We start from the raw sequence: 23,804 nt of genomic DNA on the forward strand, positions 1-23,804 counted from the left end.
AATATGGCACTATGCCAGGAAAAAAAGAAAGAGTCAAAAGTCTGTCTCAATTAATGACCTGTGTGCCTATTTTCCATCCATAGTGCCTCAAAAGTACCCATACATAGAGTCCAGGTAACCATGAAATAAAATATAATGCTAATGTATAATAATATAATAATAGTGAAGCTAAGATAATCTGGTTGAGGAATGGAGCTCTTCCACACCATCAGAAGTACTGGACTGGTATGTCTTGTCAAACCTACTGTTGACATGCAGGTTTCTGCTGGGCAGTCCCTAAATCCACCACCCTGGTTGCAGTCAAGTCCAAGGATGTGGACTGTGCCAGTTTCTGGGGCAGCCCTGGCTTGGGCTGGAAGAACTGACACAGGAAGCCCGGACACCTGCACTGCCCAGCGCCTGACGCCTGGCCACTGGGCAGACCTTCCAGATGATGACTGCTTGGTAACTAAACTTTTGCCCCAGATTCCCTCATTGTGCCACTCCTGCCTCCTAAAGGGGTTTGCACACTTCATTCTTGCCTCCTGGTAAAAATGTTACCTAAATTATGCCTAAGAAATCTACTCCCCCTGACATTATACCCTGCTAGTCAGGATATATCCACCCTTAAGAGTCTTTCCGAGCAATCATTTATCATTTATTCAGTGGTAGGAATGGTAAATGTTTAACAACTGGCTCTCAGTGGGGGTGGGGGTGGGGGAGCTATCTCTGTGTATACTTACATTAAGTCTACTATAAATTTTACTGATAGGATATGTGGTATACAATTTATAAATCGTAATAATAAAATATACAATACCCTTTTTTGTAAGTTTCTTATATATAACCTGTTGAATCACCCAAAATGCTTTCATTTATTTTTATCAAACTCTTGCATCTGTGAGCCAACCTGTAGCTGCAGTTAATGGGTGAGTATAGATGCCATTTAAGTGTTGGTTGATGTTTTCATTTACTTTAAGGAGGTAAAACAAGGAGAAATAACCAAGGCTTATGGTGGAACCCCACTCATTCATCAATGGGACAAAGCAACTTCTTTGTCCAATCAAGTAATTTTTGAGTACTGAAAGAATATTTCCTCAGGTTTTTTGTGCTAAATCATAATGAAACAGCCAGAGAAACTTTTAACCTGCATTACTGACATTTTCTTGATCACTTTCTTAAGTCTAAACTGATGATCAGCATATTTCTCCTGTTAAGGACCTAAATATTATTAGGCTTTTTGGGCCATATATGGTCTCTGTCACATATTCTTGTGTGTGTGTGTGTGTGTGTGTGTTATGTTTCACAATCCTTTAGAAGTGTAGAAACTAAAACTATCCCTTAGTCCCTGGGCCATACAATACCAGACCTAGGCTGGATTTTGCTCATGAACTATAGTTTGCCAATACCTGATCTAGACAGTTCACAAAATAAAAAAATCAAGACCTGATTTCTGATTTTTTTATGGTGTAAATACTCTAAGCCACAACGTAATGTCACTAAAATGATTGGGAAGAGATGTGCACCATCATCTATTATTTCCACTATTCAGATACAACAGATATCAATAACCACCAGAGCATAAATAATAGCAAAATGTGGTAAAACAGGGAATAATGGGTTTTAAATATTTACTGTGATTTTGTGATCGAACTCCAATAAAAAAATATCAAAAAAAAATCTGACCATAAATAAATGAATATAGCCCTCTGATTACAACCTTGCTTTTAATCTTCCAGAAGTTGTGGGTGCAGGAAGGCTTTACTAGTGTCAAAAAAAAAAAAAAAAAAAAAAAGCCTTTTGCCCTTAATTTAAATCATTGTTTTTCTAGGGAAATTTAATTTGGGGGAAAAAAAATGTTTTTCTAATTAACTGGAAGACTGTGTGCTATGCAAACAATAAAGATTCTTGTTTGAAAGTAATGCATGCCCCTGCTCCTAGGACTACCAAGGGAATTAAAAATAAAAAATGCAAGCAGCTCCGACCTCGTATTTTGCCAGAGCTAAACAGAATTCCCAGATCCAGAGTTTTTCACGTCAGTTCCCAATTTAAAACCCACAAGTGTTGAGCGGGTTCATGCTTCGGCAAGACACATCTTCTCATCTCTAGCAAAGACTGTATTTGATCTCCTTCTGGGTTTCTCGGCACGTCCCTCATTCCCTCTTTCTTCCTCTTGTGCTATGGTTGGCCTCAAAGGTTAGAAACTACACAATTAGATGGATCGGGGAGGATTTCATAATGCTCTGGTACTGGGCTGGGCAGTCTAGCCAAATTCCGTTCATTAGCTAAGGCGCCGGGGTGAGTGTGGCCAGTAAGAATGCCGTTTTGGTTCCACTGAAGTGCTGATAGGGAACAGGAAATAAGCTTTTTTTTTTTTTTTTTTTTTTTTTTTTTGGTTCCTGAGTGGCAGTATGGACAAGTGAAGAGTCTGAGATGCTGGGAATCTGGAGGCCAGGAATTAATCTCCATCTCAACCACTTGCTGCGCAGCTCAAGCAACTTCTGTTCTCTTTCTCTCTTCTATTCTGACACTGTTTTCTTATTCTTTATATACCAGCATCAGATTTCTGTCTACCTTAGACTTTAAGCATTCCATAGTTAAGAATCAAGTAATCAATTCATGCACCATTTACTGAGTACCTATGCTATGGTAGGTGCCAAGATAGGTGCTTTGTAAACTGATCAAATCCAACATAGTCCCTGATCTCAGAACTCATTCATGACCGAGGAGGCAGATCTCTTAGAAAACAAATACAAAACAATAAAGTGTAGTGTGACCAATATATTAAAGTTGCTATGGGAAAATTGGCCAAGGAGCTTCCCTTAGAGAGCCAGGGCAAGCTGTGGAAAGGAAGGGACTTTGAACCACTCCTGTTTGAATGAAGGGGAAGATAATTTGGGGGAAGAGGAGAGCATACCAAAAGAGAAAAAACAATAGGTCTGAGGTCAAGTGACATAAGGCTAAAAGTGGAAGGTTTGAGCAGGGCAAAAAGCAAGAGTACACTTCTTACAGTATGCTTCTCCTGACATGTGCACAGAATAAAGCAGGTCTAGGTTTTGAGAGAGAACTTGGATACTAGCAGGTTTTAGATGTTTTTTTATCAACTAAGTAGAAATTAGACATTGCTATAATGTTATCTCTCTTTTAAAGGATTTTATTTATTTAAAGAGAAAGAGAGCATGAGTTGGGAGAGGGAGAGGGAGAGAAAGAATCTTAAGCATACTCCACACTCTTCACGAAGCCCAACATGGGGCTCGATCTCAGGACCCTGAGAGATCAATGACCTGAGCTAAAATCAAGAGTCAGACATTTATCTGACTGAGTCACCCAGGAACCCCTGTTATCTCTTTACGCTTTTTTTTTTTTTTTTTTTTTTTGCAGAGTCTTTACCTCTCAAGAAACTGGCCTGAAAACTTACAAGTATTATTGGCCAAAGCAGCGTTTCACACAATTCATACCATGAGGCTGAAAATTTACCTAAGTGTAGACTTTGTCCTGCTTGTGCATCCTAATGCTTCCAGTCATGAATTTTCTATTCTAGCACTGATTCTGTGACTTTTCTTCTCACATAATAGGCTTCAGGTGACAAAGCTAGACTTTCAGGAGCTCTTTGTCTTCTTAAGCTTTTGGCCTATGTTTTTTTTACATAGCTGCCATCCAGTAAATAGAGGTGTTCAGCTAGAACTCTCCCTCCCAAAAGACTCTACTTGCTAAAGCTTAGATAAAATCGAAATATTTGTTAAAATAATAATGCGTCATATTTAAAATATTCATAGTTATTTGATATAAATATAGTGAATCACAGCTTGAGCCAGAGCCAAATTTTAAGAAATACTAACACCTAGGTTTTGTCTGGTCTCTTTCTCACTAATGTTCAACTGCTATAAGCCATTGCATGATTAAACCCTGCTTCGATTTCCCAGACCTAAGTAGAAACAGTTGCCCTGATCTTTATCTTAAAATTATAAGTCTTATATAGTTTTAAACTTCATATACATGGCTCCAGTCCTTCAGGGATTTAGAGCAGGCTTATAAGTGATTTTCTCATGGCTTTAATATTAAGTCTTTAAACTACCTACACATAACTTTCCAGAGAGACCATGCTAAGTTGCTTCTTAGAATTCCCAGTGGGCTCTCAAAGTGATTCCTGCTCACTGTTTCCCTCCCTCAGTTTTTAAATGACCAGAAGCTCCTTTCCTCATGTCAAAAGAGTCCACCAACCCAATGAAGTACATAGAGGGAAAAGACCGTTGTTGCCCCAGAACAGCTTGTCCATTCCAACATGGAGGATTTTTTCCTTCCACGTGAATGTTCTCTTTCACATTACGAGATCTAATTAAATACTTAAAACTTTTTATTAACTTCCAAAGCAGAACCGTATCTCCTTACAAAGCCACTTATTTGTTTTTTGTTTTGTTTTTCAAGAAGCTAGGTCCCGGGATCCCTGGGTGGCGCAGCGGTTTAGCGCCTGCCTTTGGCCCAGGGCACGATCCTGGAGACTCAGGATCGAATCCCACGTCGGGCTCCTGGTGCATGGAGCCTGCTTCTCCCTCTGCCTGTGTCTCTGCCTCTCTCTCTCTCTCTGTGACTATCATAAATAAATAAAAAATTAAAAAAAAAAAAGAAGCTAGGTCCCCTTTTCCACCTGAAACATGTTTTGTAAAACATTGCCATAGAACATGAACAGTTGTTACTCAAAAATAAATCGTTCCTTTCAAATTTTAAAGATTGTATCTGTGAGGAACTTGTCATTAACCATTTGGAGGTATTCCTAGCAATCTCTAGCTCTTCTTTTAGGAAATCACCTTGAATCCTTGGCCTGGAATCAGAAACTATGGATTCTGAGCTCCTCTTGGGAGCTCCTCAACATTAGCCAATTACATATGTCTCTGTGGCAACCAAGGATATTTCTGTTTCCAGAATTTTTCTGTATCCCTTGTTTTCTATATATCCTTTCAAATTTGCTACTGATTTTCATTTTGTTTTGTTTGTGATAATTTCTTCAGTGATCGCCTTTTTCTTTAGCTAGTTATATGCAACATTACAAACCCTCTCCAAGTCGACTTCCAGAGACTTGGCTTCTTCAGAGCTAGTAGCTCATGAGCATAATAAAACATTTTGGAAAAAAATACATACATAGATCTATATATATAACATATATATTAAATGTTTTAGAATACATATTTGTAAGGAAGTGTAGGCCTGCTTTAAGATTCAACATATAATCTTAATCATTTGATTCAAATTACATTTTACAACATGCCTGAGAGCTTCAAAGGGCAAGGGACTAGAGAAGGAGAAGATTCACAGGAAGAAAAATATCTCCTTGCTGGAAAAAAAAGTCTATTCTGAGCATGTGTATGTGCCCGCACACATATGCATGTGTGTATATCTATGCATATAATCAAATTGTATATATTTTATTTGTAAAATATTTAGGAAGCACATTCTATGCACCAGAGGCATAAATCCATGTACTAGAGAGGAAGAAGGGAAGGGTACTTCTCCTATTCTCAAATTTGTCACAATCTAACAAGAAAAAGAGATACATGCAATAAAGCATAATATATATGTAATAAATCTTGTTTTCATATGAATAAAGGGCTTTGGGAACACAGAAACAGGTGTATTTAATTATTGCTGAGGAATTTAGAGTTAACTTTGCTAGGTCTTAATGGATTAGTAGAGTTTTACCAAGCAGCAGTTGGAAGATGAGCAAAAGACACAGAGGCAAAAAAGTATACAGAATAACCAGGTAACAGAGACTTACAGAGCAAGGACTTTACTGTGAGACATGGCAGGAGATGAGACTAGTAGAGTAAGGCTGTGGGACCAGATTATGAAGGTCCTTGAATGCCTTGTTAACATTTAAGTTTTTACTTATTTATTTGAGAGAGAGTGCACAAGCAGGGGGCAGAGGCAGAGGGAGAGGGAGAAGCAGGCTCCCCACTGAGCAGGAAGCCTGATGTGGAGCTCAATCCCAGGACCCTAAAATCACCTGAGCTGAAGGCAGGCACTTATGCAACTAAGCCCCCAAGGTGCCCCAACATTTCATTTTATTTTGAAAGCAACTGGACAGTATGAAAAGATTTTAAGCAGAGATCTGCATTTTTAAACTATAATTCAGGCTGTCATAAAAAGATCATGTATAAGGATAAAATAAACAGAAAAAATCAGTTGGAAGAGTTCATCAGTTAATTAATCAGGCCTACACCTCCTTGCACACACACACACACACACACAAAAAAAAAAAAAAAAAAAAAAACAACTGCAGACTGATGCACATGATTATAAAGTTTTGCTCTAGAATAAGTTCAGTATAGGAGGGAGAGGAAAACTTGTGAGAGACATTTTAAAGCAGAACCTACTGGGTTTAGTAATCAACTGATCATGAGGAATTGGGGAAAATGAAGAGGCAGGGATGCTCTGGGATTTGGGGTTGGGTGATTGGGTATATGGCAATGCCATGACATAAAGCTGAGAAAACAAGAAGAGAAACCTATTTTGGCAAAGAGAAGTACTATCAGGCACTCATGTGGAGACTTGCAGGACAAAGTTAGAATCCTAAGAGAGGTGGACCTAGAACTACAGTTTTGAGAGCCATTGTTGGAGCCATATCAGTGAATAAGGTCACCACTTATTCAAGCATGGGACAAACATGTGAAGCGAGAAAAGAGCCAAAAGCAAACCCACAAGGCACATCATAGCAAAGGGAGAAGGAAAGGAGGAACCAGGAAGAGCCCAGAAAGAGGGGTCATGATGGGGGTAGGAAGAAAGGGTGCAATCAAAACTGAGGGGAAAGAAGGCTGCAAAAAGTAGGGGAGGCGGCCAGAATGGCAGGCTTTCCCAGGAAGAGGCTATTGTAGACAATCAGAGCACTAGGAACTTTAGGAAAATAATTTCTAGAGAATGAGAATGAGCTACATTCCTAAGAACATAGGGAGGAGCTGAGGTTACAGGAGCAGCAGCCCTAAAGCAGGGGGACTGTGTGACTCAAAAGAAACAGAAGGCTATAGGGATGGTTTGCCTTAATTCTGAAGTACTCAAGTATCCTAGGGAATATAACTTAAATCTTAAAACCTATACAGCTTGTCATCATGAGGCTTAGAATGTGCAAGACTTATCTTCCATATGCCTTGAGCTCCTGCTTCATTCAGGATTGCCTTAAACCCTGCTATGAGTAAACTGTCACTTAAAACGCTTTATACTGATGAGGCACACTTTATCTTTCCTCAGCACAGTTTTTTCAACCAGTGGAAAATGTTATGAAAGAAAATGGCCTCACAGTAAAGTGTGGGGCATTAGAATTTGGGTATTAGGTTGAATTGTGAATGAACACCCATTTCAGGGATGTCAGGTGTGGGGGGAGCAGTAAAGAGGACAGCCACAAACCCTAAATCCTCAGGCTGAAGGGAAGCCAATGAAAAAGCCTGGAAGACAAGACCAGGGAGGAGGAGGAGAACCTGGGGAGCAGCGTGTTGGGCCACTACAAGAAAAGAATGCTTCCAGAAGAAGAAGGTGTTCAATGACACAGAAAGAAATAAAAGGAGACTTCTTTATTTGGAAAAAAAAATGTCCCTGAGACCTTGAAATAGCACTTTCAGTAGCATGGTGAAGCCCAAACCAGACTTGGGCAGCTAACAGAAGGGAATGTCCTTCACTTCTTTCATGCAATTAATAACCTACCTTCTACACACAATGAACTGTTATATATAATGTGTCTGAGCACGTGTATGTCTATATACATATGTACACAGATACATACACATATGTATATTTAAGGTATATTAATCACCGTTCAATGATTAAATATTTTTCTCTCACTTAAAAAAAATAATTGCAAACTTAGAAACTGACTTGTTATCCCAAGGAAAATTGTGAGATGTGCCAATACAGGGAAAAGAAGGCAAACTTAACAGTTTTTGAGAGACACTTTTGTTAGAGTTTCTGAGATGCTTCATTCATTCTCTGAGTGAATTTCATTCTTTGTCTTTCTCTCCTTGCAGTGGAATGGAGCATATCTAAAGACTTTTGTCCTTTGGCTGGAGAAATCATCATGGAAAACCTGCAGACCCTGAGATGCACAATCATGGGACTTAAAACGGTAAAGGCCAAATGTTCCCATTAGGCTTCCCATTTCCCTGCCCCTGATGTTTGTGCTGGGATTTGGGTAGCAAATGCCTACTCTGGAAGCAACTGCCAACACCCAGTCCTCTGGCAACAACTGCCACTCGTTAAGTGTGATATGTCTGGTATCCATAATCTGAACCCCACAAAGGGGTAAGCAGACAGCATGAACCACTTTGTAAGTTGCCATGTTCTACAGACATCAGAAAAAAACTGGCCTCATACAAGCCTTGAAAGCTGCTGCTTTCTGGATCACAGTCTAATCTTCAGGGGGGATCAAAGGCTCTGAGAGATCCAATTTTGACTCTCTGTCTGATGGTAAAAATAACAGCCTCCACTAACCCTCACCCCCATAGTCTCAGTTGAGATCAGTCATCTATTGGAGTCATACAATTTCCTGAGAGAAATCCTTTTCCCTTGATTAAAAAAAAAAATCTGTCTAAATCTGCTTTCACAGAAAAGAAACTATATATGGTGGCACTACATTTCTCAGTAATCTGAACCAATTTAAACTGTGAATGAAAAACTGGAAGAAACTGTGTTTATTTGTTTAACAAATTTAAACTCAAACATTAATTATTTATAGAACTATAAACCATATGAGCATATGAAATGTAAAAAATAAAAACAGCTAGCAAATCAGTTCATCCTGGAACAAATCCTGTATCTCCTCAAATAATTAAAATGCAACAAAACAATCATCAAAATCTTTTTAATAAAAACTGTTTAAGGTATACTTAAATCTGTATTTTTTTGCTCCAATTTAAATAATATCTGAGGACCTTTCTATTTAAAAGTGAGAATTTTCTTGCTTTTGCTGTCATTCTTCTAAAAGATTTGACCTTTAAAATGGTTATCTGCAAAGTGTGATCCTGAAACCTAGCATTAAAAAGCTGCATTAGGTTGCATCTCTTCAAGTCTGAACCAGCTTATTCTAATAGAAGTCTTGGTGATTGGGTCACCACCACGGAATCTGGACTTTTAGTCCTAATCACATGTCTACACCAGGGGCCAACAGTGTGGATTACCAGAGCAAACAAACCCCTGAGTGGGTGGCCCCCAGAGATGCTATCGGCAGGAGACTGCTTCCCAACCCTATAGCTCACATGATGGAAGAGGGCCAGAAGAGAACCCTAGGGAATTTCCTTTGCTTAAAAGAAAAAGTGATATTGTGATAAAAATGGAAAACTCTCCACAGAGAGTTTCTCTAATATTTGAACTAATTTTTATAGGGATTAGTTTTTCCACTTGGTCATCCAATGAGAGCAATTCAGACACTATCCTAATCACATAAAAGCCTAGAAGTAGACTGACACTTATGCAGAATCGCCATAACCCTGAAGTCCAAGGAAACCTATTTCTAATGTTAAAAAAATTAGCTTTATAATATGGTAAGGCCAAAATTATTAAAACTTCTAGCAAAAAAAAGGCACTATAAAGATGCGGTGATTTTATTTTTTGTTTTCTGAGGTTTTTTTGTTTTGTTTTTTTTACTTCAAACGCTGTTTTACAATTTTCACAAGCAATGTTTTATCAAATGCTGGCTTCAAAAATGCCTCTTTGGGTTCACTGGGGGAAAAAATGAGCTTCTCAAAGCAAAAATATAAAACCATATAAAACATTTAAAAGATTATAAGTAAGCAAACAACTCGTAAATTTTTAGTGTCATAAGACATTAAAGAATATAAGCCATTGTTTTAAAAGATGGTTTTAAAACTGAAGTGAAATCAAAGAATTTTAAAGTTTTAATAGCTAAGTAAATATATTTATTGTAGCATTATTTATTGTGGCATAAAATGTGGAAACAATCTGAATGTTCACCAGTGGGGGGTATTGGTTAAATAAATGACAGTATTTGCCCACAGTGAAGTACTATGCAGACACTAAATGAATGAACCAGATCTTTGATTTACTAATCTGAAAAGATATTCATTGTAACTTGTTAATTTTAAAAGAAGTCGATCAGCTAATAAAAGTGATGGTGACTGCCTCTAGGGAGGGGTAAACAAGGAGAAGGAGGTGAGAAATTGCTGTTTTGGGTAAACCTTGCAGAATTGTGTGTGACTTTTAATAATTAGTATATAATTCAGGGGAAGGAAAAAAGTAATTATGACATTCCAATTTTGAAAAAAGAAAGCTCACAGAAACTGAGGGCACCCCAAAGATATGTATTAACTACACATAAACGTAATAGGAAAAGCTAGAGAGCTAAAGCATGGCTAGTGGATTTCCCAATGGATCAATGAGTTAATAAGACACAGGAATCTGCTTCTAAAGTAAAACTGATTCAATACAATCCCTAATGCATACATTCTATTTCGATACTTTTCAGGGCCAACGGTATTTTGTTCAAGTCTCGGCTTATAACATGAAAGGATGGGGACCTGCTCAGACCACAGTACCAGCATGTGCCTCGCCTTCTAGTAGGTGGTGAACTCTCTCAAGCCTGGCCACAGGCTCCAACTCCCCCTTCATCCATCCTCAGGATACCATTGACATTCCCTCTCCCCACTGCTTGGGACTACTAACAAGACCTCCTCAGAGTAGCAACTGGTTCACATAATGAATGATTCCTCTACAGAAATGTTCCCCTTGGGAGGCAACTAGATAGAATGAAAAGAGAGGGAATTTGGAACCAGCAAGATTGAATTCAATACCCATGATACCATTTATTCGCTGCGTGGCCTTCAAAAGTTCCTTAAACTCTCTGCATCTATAGAATCCAATCCTACCTTTCCCAAGGCTTTCATGGGGATGTGGTGAATCACACGGAGTGGCTGGCCCATTCTAGCTCTCCTCTCTCCTCCTGACCTCCTTACCCCCATCAAATTGATAAGAGAATGAGATACAGCAAATCTTAATTACCTGACATTCCATCAGAAGAAAAAGCTTTTAACAGGCACTCTGCTATACTCTGCTTTAAATATATGACATTTGTAATGGTGGCTGAAAACCCCCAGCAAAAGCCTCTTCTAATCACTTGAAGATTAATAATTTATGTATAGTATTTTGGTAGCTACTAACCACAAAATTTAATTAACCAGAAGAAATGTCTCTAGATATACCATGATAGATTTTTCTGTATAATTGAGCCTATTACTCTGAATTTGTTTTCATTTTTAAAAAACCTTCACGACTGTGATAGTTCAAAATGATATCATATGCTTCTTGTAAGAGTGCAAACTTCTACTTCCTTTGTGTGACAATTTGCCACAATAAGAACAGCCATTTCTTGTACCCCATAATTATTTATCTAGGAATCTAGAGTAAAGTAACAAACGTAGACAAACAATTATGAACAAATATGCACACTACAGCAGTGTATCAATATAGTGAGATACCGTGTATGGTAGGGAGAACAAATATCCAATATTAATTCAGTGGTTAAATAAAGTATGATATATACATATCCACATTATAGAACAAAATACAACCACTAAAAATGGTGTTTAAAAAAATCATTGTGTAGAAAACTCCTACTTTATAAGTTTTATGTAAAAACATAACACAAAAATATTTTTAACATATTTAAGCTGTGAGTTTGATTATTATTAGGTAGGCCTGTATGCACATAACTATCAATATTTGACAGTGGATATTTGGGTTATAAGATCATGGGCTCTTTAATTGTCTTTTTTATATATTTACGTACTTTTCATGTTTTGTAACAACTCTTTACCTAAGATCAACCAAGAATCAGGTGGCATGTTATGGGCTTTCATCAGTGTCTCACTGAATCCTCACCCAAGTCCTTCATCATGTTTCTGTTTTGTGGATAAGTACCATCATCTTCATCATCTGCATCACTCTGAACATCAGAGCCAACTTCTATATGTTGTAAGACTTCTTATATGCTGGGCATTAATCTAAGAACTTTACATGGATCAACTCATTTAATCTCCATAACAGACCTATTAAGGTGGTTTTTTAAAAAAAAAAAGATTTTTTTTTATTATTTATTCATGAGAGACACACAGAGAGAGAGAGAGAGAGAGAGAGGCAGAGACACAGGCAGAGGGGAAGCAGGGTTCATGCAGGGAGCCTAACATGGGACTAGATCCTGGGTCTCCAGGATCAAACCCTGGACTGAAGGCGGCGCTAAACCGCTGAGCCACCCAGGCTGCCCTAAGGTGGTTTTTATTAATAGTCCCAGTTTACTGGTAAGGGAACTATTTACATAGAGGCACATGCATACATAGAGCCCAACATCACAAAATTAACAAGCACTGAAGTCAGGCCCAAACCCTATGGCCCTTGTTCTTAACCACTATGCTGTCCTCCACTATTAAAAAGGAAATTGGGGCTCAGAGAGGATGCTGCTTTGCCCAAAGTCACAACTCTTGTATGTGGCTGAGCCAGGATTCAAGCCTGAACTGATCAAGCCCATTCCATGTCTCCTCTGCTGTGGGAACTAGTGCCCTGCTATCAGGCAGACAAGGAGACTAAGAGCCAGCCAGCCAACCATTCCTGACTACTGTTTCTAGTGGATTCACATACCTACACCAGGTGATACAGGGCTTTAAACCACAGACACCAGAGATCTTGAAGGCCCCTGAGTCCGATAGGCATTGAATGATTTAATTATTCCAGTCTTGTTTGGACATCTTTCTTATTAAAGACACCAGAAACACAAACTGAAAATAGTGCAAGATTAAGATACTAAGGGGAAAAATCTAGAATTCTTGGCGGGGGTGGGGGTGGGGGTGGAGAAGAGTATATATTATTGTAGATGAAGGGATAGAAGGGACAGAAAAAAGAAAAAAAAAGTGTCAGTTGACCTGAGAGTGGGACAGGGGAAAACTACCCACTCCAAATGCAAATTCTGATCTGCATATGGATACATTTACTTATAAGCATCAGACATTCTATAAACTTCAAATTCTTTTTTTTTTAATTTATTTTTTATTGGTGTTCAATTTACTAACATACAGAATAACACCCAGTGCCCGTCACCCATTCACTCCCACCCCCCGCCCTCCTCCCCTTCTACCACCCCTAGTTCGTTTCCCAGAGTTAGCAGTCTTTACGTTCTGTCTCCCTTTCTGATATTTCCCACACATTTCTTCTCCCTTCTCTTATATTCCCTTTCACTATTATTTATATTCCCCAAATGAATGAGAACATATAATGTTTGTCCTTCTCCGACTGACTTACTTCACTCAGCATAATACCCTCCAGTTCCATCCACGTTGAAGCAAATGGTGGGTATTTGTCATTTCTAATAGCTGAGTAATATTCCATTGTATACATAAACCACATCTTCTTTATCCGTTCATCTTTCGTTGGACACCGAGGCTCCTTCCACAGTTTGGCTATCGTGGCCATCGCTGCTATAAACATCGGGGTGCAGGTGTCCCGGCGTTTCATTGCATTTGTATCTTTGGGGTAAATCCCCAACAGTGCAATTGCTGGGTCGTAGGGCAGGTCTATTTTTAACTGTTTGAGGAACCTCCACACAGTTTTCCAGAGTGGCTGCACCAGTTCACATTCCCACCAACAGTGTAAGAGGGTTCCCTTTTCTCCGCATCCTCTCCAACATTTGTTGTTTCCTGCCTTGTTAATTTTCCCCATTCTCACTGGTGTGAGGTGGTATCTCATTGTAGTTTTGATTTGTATTTCCCTGATGGCAAGTGATGCAGAGCATTTTCTCATATGCATGTTGGCCATGTCTATGTCTTCCTCTGTGAGATTTCTGTTCATGTCTTTTGCCCATTTCATGATTGGATTGTTTGTTTCTTTGGTGTTGAGTTTAATAAGTTCTTTATAGATCTTGGAAACTAGCCCTTTATCTGATATGTCATTTGCAAATATCTTCTCCCATTCTGTAGGTTGTCTTTGAGTTTTGTTGACTGTATCCTTTGCTGTGCAAAAGCTTCTTATCTTGATGAAGTCCCAATAGTTCATTTTTGCTTTTGTTTCTTTTGCCTTCGTGGATGTATCTTGCAAGAAGTTACTATGGCCGAGTTCAAAAAGGGTGTTGCCTGTGTTCTTCTCTAGGATTTTGATGGAATCTTGTCTCACATTTAGATCTTTCATCCATTTTGAGTTTATCTTTGTGTATGGTGAAAGAGAGTGGTCTAGTTTCATTCTTCTGCATGTGGATGTCCAATTTTCCCAGCACCATTTATTGAAGAGACTGTCTTTCTTCCAATGGATAGTCTTTCCTCCTTTATCGAATATTAGTTGCCCATAAAGTTCAGGGTCCACTTCTGGATTCTCTATTCTGTTCCACTGATCTATGTGTCTGTTTTTGTGCCAGTACCACACTGTCTTGATGACCACAGCTTTGTAGTACAACCTGAAATCTGGCATTGTGATGCCCCCAGATATGGTTTTCTTTTTTAAAATTCCCCTGGCTATTCAGGGTCTTTTCTGATTCCACACAAATCTTAAAATAATTTGTTCTAACTCTCTGAAGAAAGTCCATGGTATTTTGATAGGGATTGCATTAAACGTGTATATTGCCCTGGGTAACATTGACATTTTCACAATATTAATTCTGCCAATCCATGAGCATGGAATATTTTTCCATCTCTTTGTGTCTTCCTCAATTTCTTTCAGAAGTGTTCTATTAAACTTCAAATTCTAATCAGACACTCTCCTTCACAGCCTATTTGAAAGGGCTTTCTCCAGAATGACAAGAATAGTTGTCCAGGACTGGGAAGAGTCACTTATTACTTGCTAATTAACAGAGCAAATGGCAATGCTTTCTAAAATGGCCCATTTGACTAGTAGGGATGTCTGGCAAAGCACTAAAATCCAAATGTCATTATAGGTGCTGCAGACATGCCATATCACTTGGAAAAGAACAATATAAAAACACTCTGGCTCTATTTATAAACAGAGTATGACATTGTGATGCAACATATATCAGTATTCAGATATTTACTAGAGGACAATGTATTCTAACATGACAGAGTAATTGGAAATTTGGTAATATGTTCCAGTAAGCTATAAAACTTTTTTTTAATATTTTTTACAAAAGGCCTTAATGTGTTTTTATAGACTTATGTTATATGGTATGGTACATAATAAGAGAAAAGGACCCAGACAGGCTTGTCTGAGTTACGATCAGGAAAGCCCTGATATCGCCAGTGAATGTGAGCTCTGCATTGTGTTGCAATTGAAGTGTCTCATTACCAGAACAGTGAACTGTATTATGTGGCACAATCTGCTCTTTTCCTACCACACTAAGTTTATTCCTGTCAGGTTCCTGATTTCTTAATATATTTTCAATTTTCTCCCTCATCCCTAAAGTCTCCTATTTTATGTAGTCGTCAGAACCTTCCAAACATCTATGAGAAAAACTCATTCTTTCCAAAAACCTTGGCATCATGTCCAGTGCTCACTTGGGCTGCAATTTAGCATTAGTAATTTTCAAATGTATCATAAAGTCATCAGCTTGAGCTTGCCTCTGATGTAATAGGGCTTAGCCTGCAAGAGCCAGCTCCATTTCACCTCCCCTTGCATTGATGGCAGTATTAACACTCATTAGAATGTATTAGCATGTGCAGGGCCACATAATAACTCAGCCACCCAGAAGTCTTATTCAAGCAAACGTATCTCCTTTTATCATGAGCACTAAAGATGCACTCACCCAACTGAGGGAACAAAACCATAATGGCCTTTGGGACTCCATACTAGCAGCATTTATGATCACTGTGCCCAGATACCAGGGAAACTGCAGGTAAGACCAAGGGTCACTTGGAGTTTGATTCCTCAGACATTTCCAAATTTCCTGGTAAAAGCACCTTTCCTAGCCCAGTTTACCTGAACACCACCCTTCTATTCACAATGCCTCACCAACATTTAATGAGTGTCCCTGCTGTGCCCAGAATGGTGCTTTACTTACACTATTTTTTTAAACTTCAAATCACCTTAAAAAAAAAAGATTTATTTATTCATAAGAGACACAAAAAGAGAGGCAGAGACATAGCAGAGGCAGAAGCAGAAGCAGACTCCCTGCGGGGAGTCCAATGTGGGACTCCATCCTAGGACCCTGAGATCACGCCTTGAGCTGAAGGCAGACGCTCAACCACTGAGCCACCCAGGCATCCCTTAAACAACCTTTTAAAAAATACTTGAAAACTCACTTTACAAAGAAGAAACCTGAGGCAAAGAGAAATTAAGTCACGGTTTCTGCCCACAAGGAACAGAGTCTACAGAAGGCACCTATGCCAATTCTCTGTCTCCAGAGTTGACCACAACTAAGCCACACCACCACACTCCAACCAAGCTCTGACCCTCCTTCCCAAAAGAAACAAAAAAAAAAAAAAAAAAAAAAACCCAAAACAAAACAAACGTGTTCACGGTATAAGGAAATGAGCGCTATATGGGGGAAGGGGGGGCATGAGACTACATTATGGTCCTGGCTCTGCCTTAGACAAGCTAAGTAACATAGAACTGGAATGGTTCTCTCTGGGCCTCAGTCTTCTGAGAGGTAAAATGGAGCCGGGTAACTGGATGAGGGTAGAAAGGAGGAAGGGTTCGAAAATCTCTGAGGCCTCCTCCTTCATAGGGAATCATCTGACAGGGTAAGAAATGTTTCCATACTCACTACACTACACTCTTCATCAGTGAATTCCCTCCTTTTTTAACTTATGATTTACATCATGCCATATACAGGCATTGCGCTGGATATCTAATAAACCTCTCATTTAATCCTCACAAAAAATCCTGCAAGGTAGATACTGTGTTCAGTTTTCAGAGTACAGAGCAAAGGCCCCATCAGCATAAGTTTAGTGCCTTACAGACACTGAGCCAGGATTCACACCCAGGCTTATCTGACTCCTGAACCTGTGTTCTTTCTAACTGTGCCATACTATTAGGCATTGGATGGACCCATGAGTGATGTTTTTACCTAACTTTCACCATCAGGACAGCTGCATTAAGTTTCTGAACAACGGAGACTCCATATATTAAAATAAATCTGTGGGGAGGGAATGTGAAACTGCTTCAATTAGAATTTAAGCCTCATATATACTCATGAACTAACCAGCTTTACTAGAAAAGAATGACTAGCATTTTTAGAGAAAGCATTTCAACCAAGAAGCACTTTTAAAAGGTTCAGAGAGTAAAAGTGAGGTAGGGGCAGATAGAAGAAAGGATGGACTATGAAGTGACAGATCCACTGAAAAAAAATAACCCAGAGTTGGAGACAGCAGAATTACCATCTTGACATTAGTCCCATATGGGTTATTACTCTTGATATCATTATAGCCAAATGGAATGAAAATAGAAGGGGGAGAAAAATCTCAGTGGGTATTGCAATTTAAATTTGCCATGTAAGCTAATACTGTATATTTAGAGACTGAGCAGACAGGGTGGTTGGTGGCTCGGAGTATGTGCAGGGGTTGCTGTGCCAGCTAACCAAAGCAGACATTCATTAGAGCAAAATGTAGATTTCCATTTCTTGGCATCTGACGTGGGCTCTTTCCTTGGAAAGAAATGTCAATTTGGCCAAAAGTGTGAAACCTACAATAAAAGCATTGGGACTGTGGATTTCATCTAGTCTGCACATTCCCACCCCTTTCTTTCCTACTGTGGAAATCCAGTTGTGATTTGGGGTGCTCAGTGGAGAGGTAGCAGGGGAGATGATTAGGACCTGGGATGCTGAAAAGGAGGCTAAGGAGCTGAGGAGGGGAAACGACTCCCAGAGTCCCTGATTTCTTTTGGCCTTCAGTTACCACTTTCTCTTCCCCTAAAACTGCCCAACACAAAAAAACCAACCATAATTGCTGTTTTGCACAGGGCCCTGAACTATGGCAGCCCCAAACCTTTGGCACTGCCTGCCAGCCGTGCAAGTGCTGGGTGCTTATCTGGAGTCCAAGGGAGTGTGAGTAGAACCCAGCTCCTGATGCAGTGCCTCAGGGGAGAGGCCTCTTCCCACATTAAAATTTCACTGTTTGTTTCTTTTGTTCATAGACTGGAAAGACTATGACGACAGAGAGCCCAGACACAGGGGACAGAGTGAAGTTTTGGAAGGTCTGCTGCAGCAGGTCCGAGCCCTTCATCAGCATTATAGCTGCCGGGGTAAGGATAAAAATCTGTGCTGGGCCATGGACTGAGGTCTCCGTGGCGCCGGTAATGTTAGCAGTTTCCTAACTGGGTCATACCTTCTCATTCATCAGGGAAAGAGAGATATTAATATTTGTACATCTGGAATCACTTTACAGCACTATCTTGCTTTAACCCTTCAGAAGAGACTTCCCTCTCCTTCATTCCCTTGGTCTCTTATTCTCTCACACCCTCTCTCCACACAAACAGTTTGAAAAAAAGCTCAAGAAAAACAGCAGCTGCTATTATTCCCTTCCCTTTGAATTTTCCCTTCATAAAACTCTCACAAAACTCAGTGTGCTGGGTCTTTGGGATATTCACCCTCAAACTTTTCAGCCCCAAAGAAAACTCCATGAGCATCCCTGAGGAAGTTTAGCCAATTTTAACCACAAGAAACCTTCATGCATATTTGCAATAAAGTTTGCAATGCAATTTGACACCCACTATCTCTTTCTCATCTTTGTTTTGGCAACTAATGCTAAAGCTAAGTGACTTGACCAAGGTCACAAAGCCAGGAAAAGACAGAATCAGGATCACTGTCTCTAAGTGCAGTCTCCCGCCCTTAACATAAGGACTGGGCACTAGATATGGATCTCACCCTGAATTTTAACCTGCCCTGTACTACTGCTTAGGAGAAAGTGGAGCACACATCTCTAGACCTAGCCAACTATACCCAGAGAATCTCTGAGAAGCTTTTAAAAACTTCCTTTCTATTTGGGCTATTCAAATGGGACAGGGTCAGGTTTCTGATCTGTGTAATGATTCGTGGAACAGGCACTTAGTTTTATTTGGAGAATGAAAGCCTCCATAAAGTTTTCGTTTTCCATGCTCCTTCACCCATCAGATCCCAACTGCATTGCACTCTCTAGATTCAGGGCACAGCTGGGCCAGCTAGGTAAGAAATCCATGGCTGAAACCTAAGAGATGCTAACTGAGTCTGAACCAGGTATAAAAAATCATACTTGGCATTAGCAAACAGTTGGTCCCAATTACTGTATAGCTATAACAACAGGGCTCTTCAGAAATATTGGCCATAGCTAGAAATGAGGACAAGAGTTTGCAAGAAAATAATATTCTTTTAATGAGTGGCTCATTAGAAAATGTAAATGTGCATGGAAGAAGCTGAGAAGGAAATCCAAGTGGGTTTTATTCACAAATCTGTAAAAAACTTTACCCAGACCATGGCCTTAACGATTCCACACTGACCAAAGTACACCCAAGTTCTCTGTTACCAGGACTCCTTTAACCAGGCCAGTCATTATTGAGGCTCTGTTCTCTCCACTACCTCTCCATCATCCCCCTGCCAGTTGGTTCTTATATGGCAGGGAAAGGTAATAAAGCAAATGACTAGATGATTCCTTGCAATTCACAAGCCACTTCACTTCATGCTTGGTCCTTACCAGAGGAAGAAAGCTAAAACTACTCATGAAAATGAGGGGTTTTCATATTATCTGAGGATTTAGATACTCTCCCCATTACTACTAGGTTACTATCTAATAAACAAGAAACAATTATCTAGAGAGCCCAATTATTTCAATAGCTCCCATTCAACTTTTATCATGTATATGCTATTCACTGACAGAGATGTAAATATGCAATGTCAGAAAATATTTAAGTAAGGCATAAGTAGAACTTCCCAAAAAGGAAAATTATTTTTTATACTGAAATGTACTCTGGACACATAAACAAGTACCCAAAATGTTTTTTTGATTTTTAAAATGCCCAGCTGAAAAAAGGGTCTCTGGTCAGTAAGTTTGGAAAATTTGGCATTATATATCCCTTTCCTAGAAATTTAAAATCAGCATTACAATATTAAAGAGTCTAATAAAGAAACATTTTGACTTTGGTTAACCAAGCATTTTCCAAATTTATTTGTAAAGCCATTGTAAAACTTTTTTCACAGAGTTAGTGTTCCCAGGTACAGACTTTGGGAAATGCTGACCTGTAATATGCCAACTTAAAGGAAATGACCTCATATCAAAAAAAAAAAAAAAAAGAACAACTTTAAGATAATTTAACATTACATTACTCTAAGTCTAAAATGATAAATCAAGGATAATTAAGTATTACATACAGAAAAACCACAAAATTGATATTTGAAATACTCAACTACAAGAGGGAGGCAAACCAGAAAATAGACTCTTACCTACAGAGAACAAACTGAGGGTTACTGGTGGGAGAGGAGGAGGGGCTAGATGGGGGTGCGGAGGGCGGGATGGATATTAAGGAGGGCATGTGTTGTGAGAAGCACTCGGTGTTGCATGTTAAGAATCACTGATTTCTACTCCTGAAACCAATATTACACTGTACTGATAAATCCTAGAATTAAAGTGTAATCATTGACTCCATTGTAATGAGCCTGGAGTGCTCAGTAAATACACAGCATATTCCAAATGCAGAAATAATAATAAAACAGCCCTTCTACTACCAAAGCCCTACATGGGAGATAACAAAACCGACATTAATTTCTGTATTTTGGCTAAAGAAGTGGCCACAGTTAACCTGCATGTTCAGTACTGGGATACAAATTCAACGGAGATGTGGAGCAGCCTTTATTATTCAGTTTATGCCCTGACATGCATAATGAGTAATAAAGAAGCCAGTTGTGTTCATCATGGCAGTGCCCTGTGGGAATGAATTTCAATTATCATCCAATTTTTCAGCTGGCAAACATTAACTGAAACACAGCCTACTATGTGTCAGGTGCTAAACATATCAATATGAATAAAATAAACTCTGTATGTGCCAAGCACTTAAAAGCTAAAGAATTACTGCATTCGGAGTCCAGAAAACCGACCACTGTTCCAGAGCCCTGAGCTACATAGAGACATAAGTCAGAAGCCACTGTATCAATGGCTCAGTGTGTCAGTATAGACCTTGAATCAGTCAAGATGAGCTATATATCATGCTGCAGTAACCAAATGACTCCTTAAATATTTATTTCTTCCACAAGCTATAGGTCTACCACTGTCAGCTGAAAGCTGTCCTTTTGTGTTATCATCCTTTCTCTAGAAATATTTATCAGCACTCATGGAAGAAGGAAAAGAAACTCTTGAATATCTCATATGGACATTCAAAATTCATTGGCCAGAACTGGGCACATGGCTACACCCAACCACAGGGTTTCAAAAAATGAAATTCTTTCATGTGCCCAGAATGGAGAAGACTCAGAATATTTAACATTTACACGGGCCCCTTTCCCAGCTAGTAGTAGTATTTCTCAATTTTCTTTTTTTTTTTCAGTTTAATCTTTAATTGATGTTATATATGATTATAATGTGAGAGTTGTCTTAGCATAAGCAGCTAAGATCATAGATTAGCTGGGTTCAAATTCAGACTGGACATTTACTAGCTGTGTGACCTTGTGCAATTACCTACTCTGGCTATAACTCAGTTTTGCTCACCTGTAAAATGCAGAGCAGAGTCTGCTTCAGATTTTCTCTCCCTTTTCCTCCCACTTGTGATGTCTCTCTCTCTCTCTCTCGAAATCTTTAAAAAAAAATTATACTTATCAGCCATTCTTTAAGGACTGAGTGACTTTAAATAAGTAAAGCACTTAAGAGCTTTATTATTTAGAAAAAGCAATTCCTCCCATTCTCCATTTTTTATTTCCCAAAGACAATCAATTCTTTTAGCCAATTCTTTTGATATTTTACTCATCTCTCTAAATAACATGTTTCTACTGCTAATCTTTCATTTTTTTAAAATTTGAGGCATTACAATCACTAAGATGATTTTTCCCCTCTGCTCTCTTAACTTGCACAATCCCTACCCTTTGTCCTCCTAATAATGTATTTGTATCATAATTTTAGTAAGATCAATATTTATTGCTTACATTATAATGGTCACTTAATTCTATGATTATTTTCCTTTCCTGGATAACTTTTTGTTCTCCCTGTATTTAAAAATCATATTTTATTGTATGTTTTATTGTTTTTCTATGTGGTTATAACTAATTCATCCCCACACTATTCTGCAATTCTGTCAATCTTCTCTCAATCAATCAAATATAATAGTACTGTTTCAACTGCATCTTCTTGAAGAAACCTCTCCAAGCCCTGTGACCTGCTCCAACCTAGACTGGTTGCTGGCTGCCTGTGTCTGGTGCACAGCTGGCATCTTAGGACTACTCTGGCACCCTCCAACACTGGATTGTTTATTTTTGTATTATAGGTCTTACTTTTTTTGGTTAGTCCTTCATTGTGGTGGAATCCTTACTCTAGTCATTTCCTGAGAGGATTCTTAGGAGCTAACTTTTGGATACACTGTCCAAAAATGCATTTGTTCTACCTACCATTTATTTAAGGTTTCAGATAAGTACAGAATCCTTGGTTGAAATAATTGTCAGGTTTTGAAGGAGTTGCTTTGTTCTTTTCTAGCATTCAGTGCTGAGAAGTCTGATGTCATTCTGATTCCAGAGGTTTTATAGGATACCTTTTTTTTTCGTTCTCTGGAAGGTTTTTAAGTTTCTTTTTAATTAACATCAATACTCTAAACTCTGCTTTGATATTTTCTTCATGTCGCTGAATAACATGTTTTATTGCTAATTCTTGATTTTTTTTTTAAGTTTGAGGCATTATCTAAGGAAGGATGATTTTCCTTTTTTCCCCTCCCCCCCCCTTACATGCACATTACCATTCCAACCCCTTATCCTCTTAATATATTGAATAATACAAAAAAAGGAATGCCGTAGTGTGGGTGTATTGTTTGTTGTGCTAAGGACCTGGCAAACCCTTTCAATATGGGAAGCTATACCCTTCAACTATGGGATATATTCCTGTATGTTAATTATTTAAGTATGTCTCTCCCTCTTTTTTCTATGCTCTCTCCTACCAGATCTCATAGTTTGATGTGGAACCTCCTAGATTAGCCAGTTAATTTCTCTTCTATTTTCCATCCCTATGTCCTTATGCTCTCTCTCAGAGATTTCTGCAACCTTATTTTCTAAGCTTTCTACTGAGTTTTTCAGTTTTTGATACTATATTTTTTAATTTCCAGTACTCTCTTTTATTCTCTGAGTATTTCTCTTAGATTTCTATTCTTTTTACAAGGATACAGTGCCTTTGTTTCTCTCTCAGGCTATTAATGATAGGCTTCATTTCTTTTTATAGTTTCTTCTCTCAGCATTGTCTCCTCTCTAAATTGCTCTTTTATTTTTTATTTTGGCCTCTGTCTTTCCTATTAGATGCTTTTCACATCTGCCTGGTGATCTTTGGATGTTCACTGAGAATTAAGAAAGAGAGTCAATAGCTGTTGGGGAGCTCTGGGTACATGGATAGGGCTCTTTATCTATATAGATATAGCCTATCACTGTAAGCATGATCTGGCATGGCCTTTTCTTTAAGAAACCAAGGAAAGCAATGTCAGAAGCTTTGGGTGAATTCTCTTAGTCTAGTCAGAGTCTCCAGAAAGGTTTTTTCCAATGTCCTTAATGGAGGGTGTAAGTTTGAGTATCAATGTTCTGAGAGCCTGGTGGGGAAATAACCTATAGTGGAAATTTTCATTTAATCCACCTGTTTTGGGTACAGTACTACCATCCCACCCCCACTTTTAACTGTACTCCATGTCTGCCACTCTAGAAACCCATTTTTATGTTTTTCAGAGAATAAGCCACTAGAGCTTTTTTTCTAGAGTGGAGAAGG

The 23,804-nt window shown here is 38.8% G+C and overlaps 1 protein-coding gene and 1 pseudogene across 2 annotated transcripts in view; one reads left to right on the forward strand and one right to left on the reverse strand.

Moving 5' to 3' along the window:
* The window catches only part of ANKFN1 (ankyrin repeat and fibronectin type III domain containing 1), a 298,750-nt gene that overhangs the window by 213,309 nt on the left and 61,637 nt on the right, over positions 1-23,804 (forward strand). For both annotated transcript variants that reach the window (XM_035720842.2, XM_035720841.2), the window contains exons 8-10: positions 7,986-8,083; positions 10,439-10,529; positions 18,031-18,138. In XM_035720842.2, the coding sequence (XP_035576735.2) occupies positions 7,986-8,083; positions 10,439-10,529; positions 18,031-18,138 (297 nt within the window). The remainder of the gene's footprint in view (positions 1-7,985; positions 8,084-10,438; positions 10,530-18,030; positions 18,139-23,804) is intronic.
* LOC125755741 (uncharacterized) overlaps positions 1-23,804 on the reverse strand; it is a 65,911-nt pseudogene that overhangs the window by 22,929 nt on the left and 19,178 nt on the right.

Source organism: Canis lupus, chromosome 9 (assembly GCF_003254725.2).
Source record: "Canis lupus dingo isolate Sandy chromosome 9, ASM325472v2, whole genome shotgun sequence".
Classification (NCBI taxonomy): domain Eukaryota; kingdom Metazoa; phylum Chordata; class Mammalia; order Carnivora; family Canidae; genus Canis; species Canis lupus.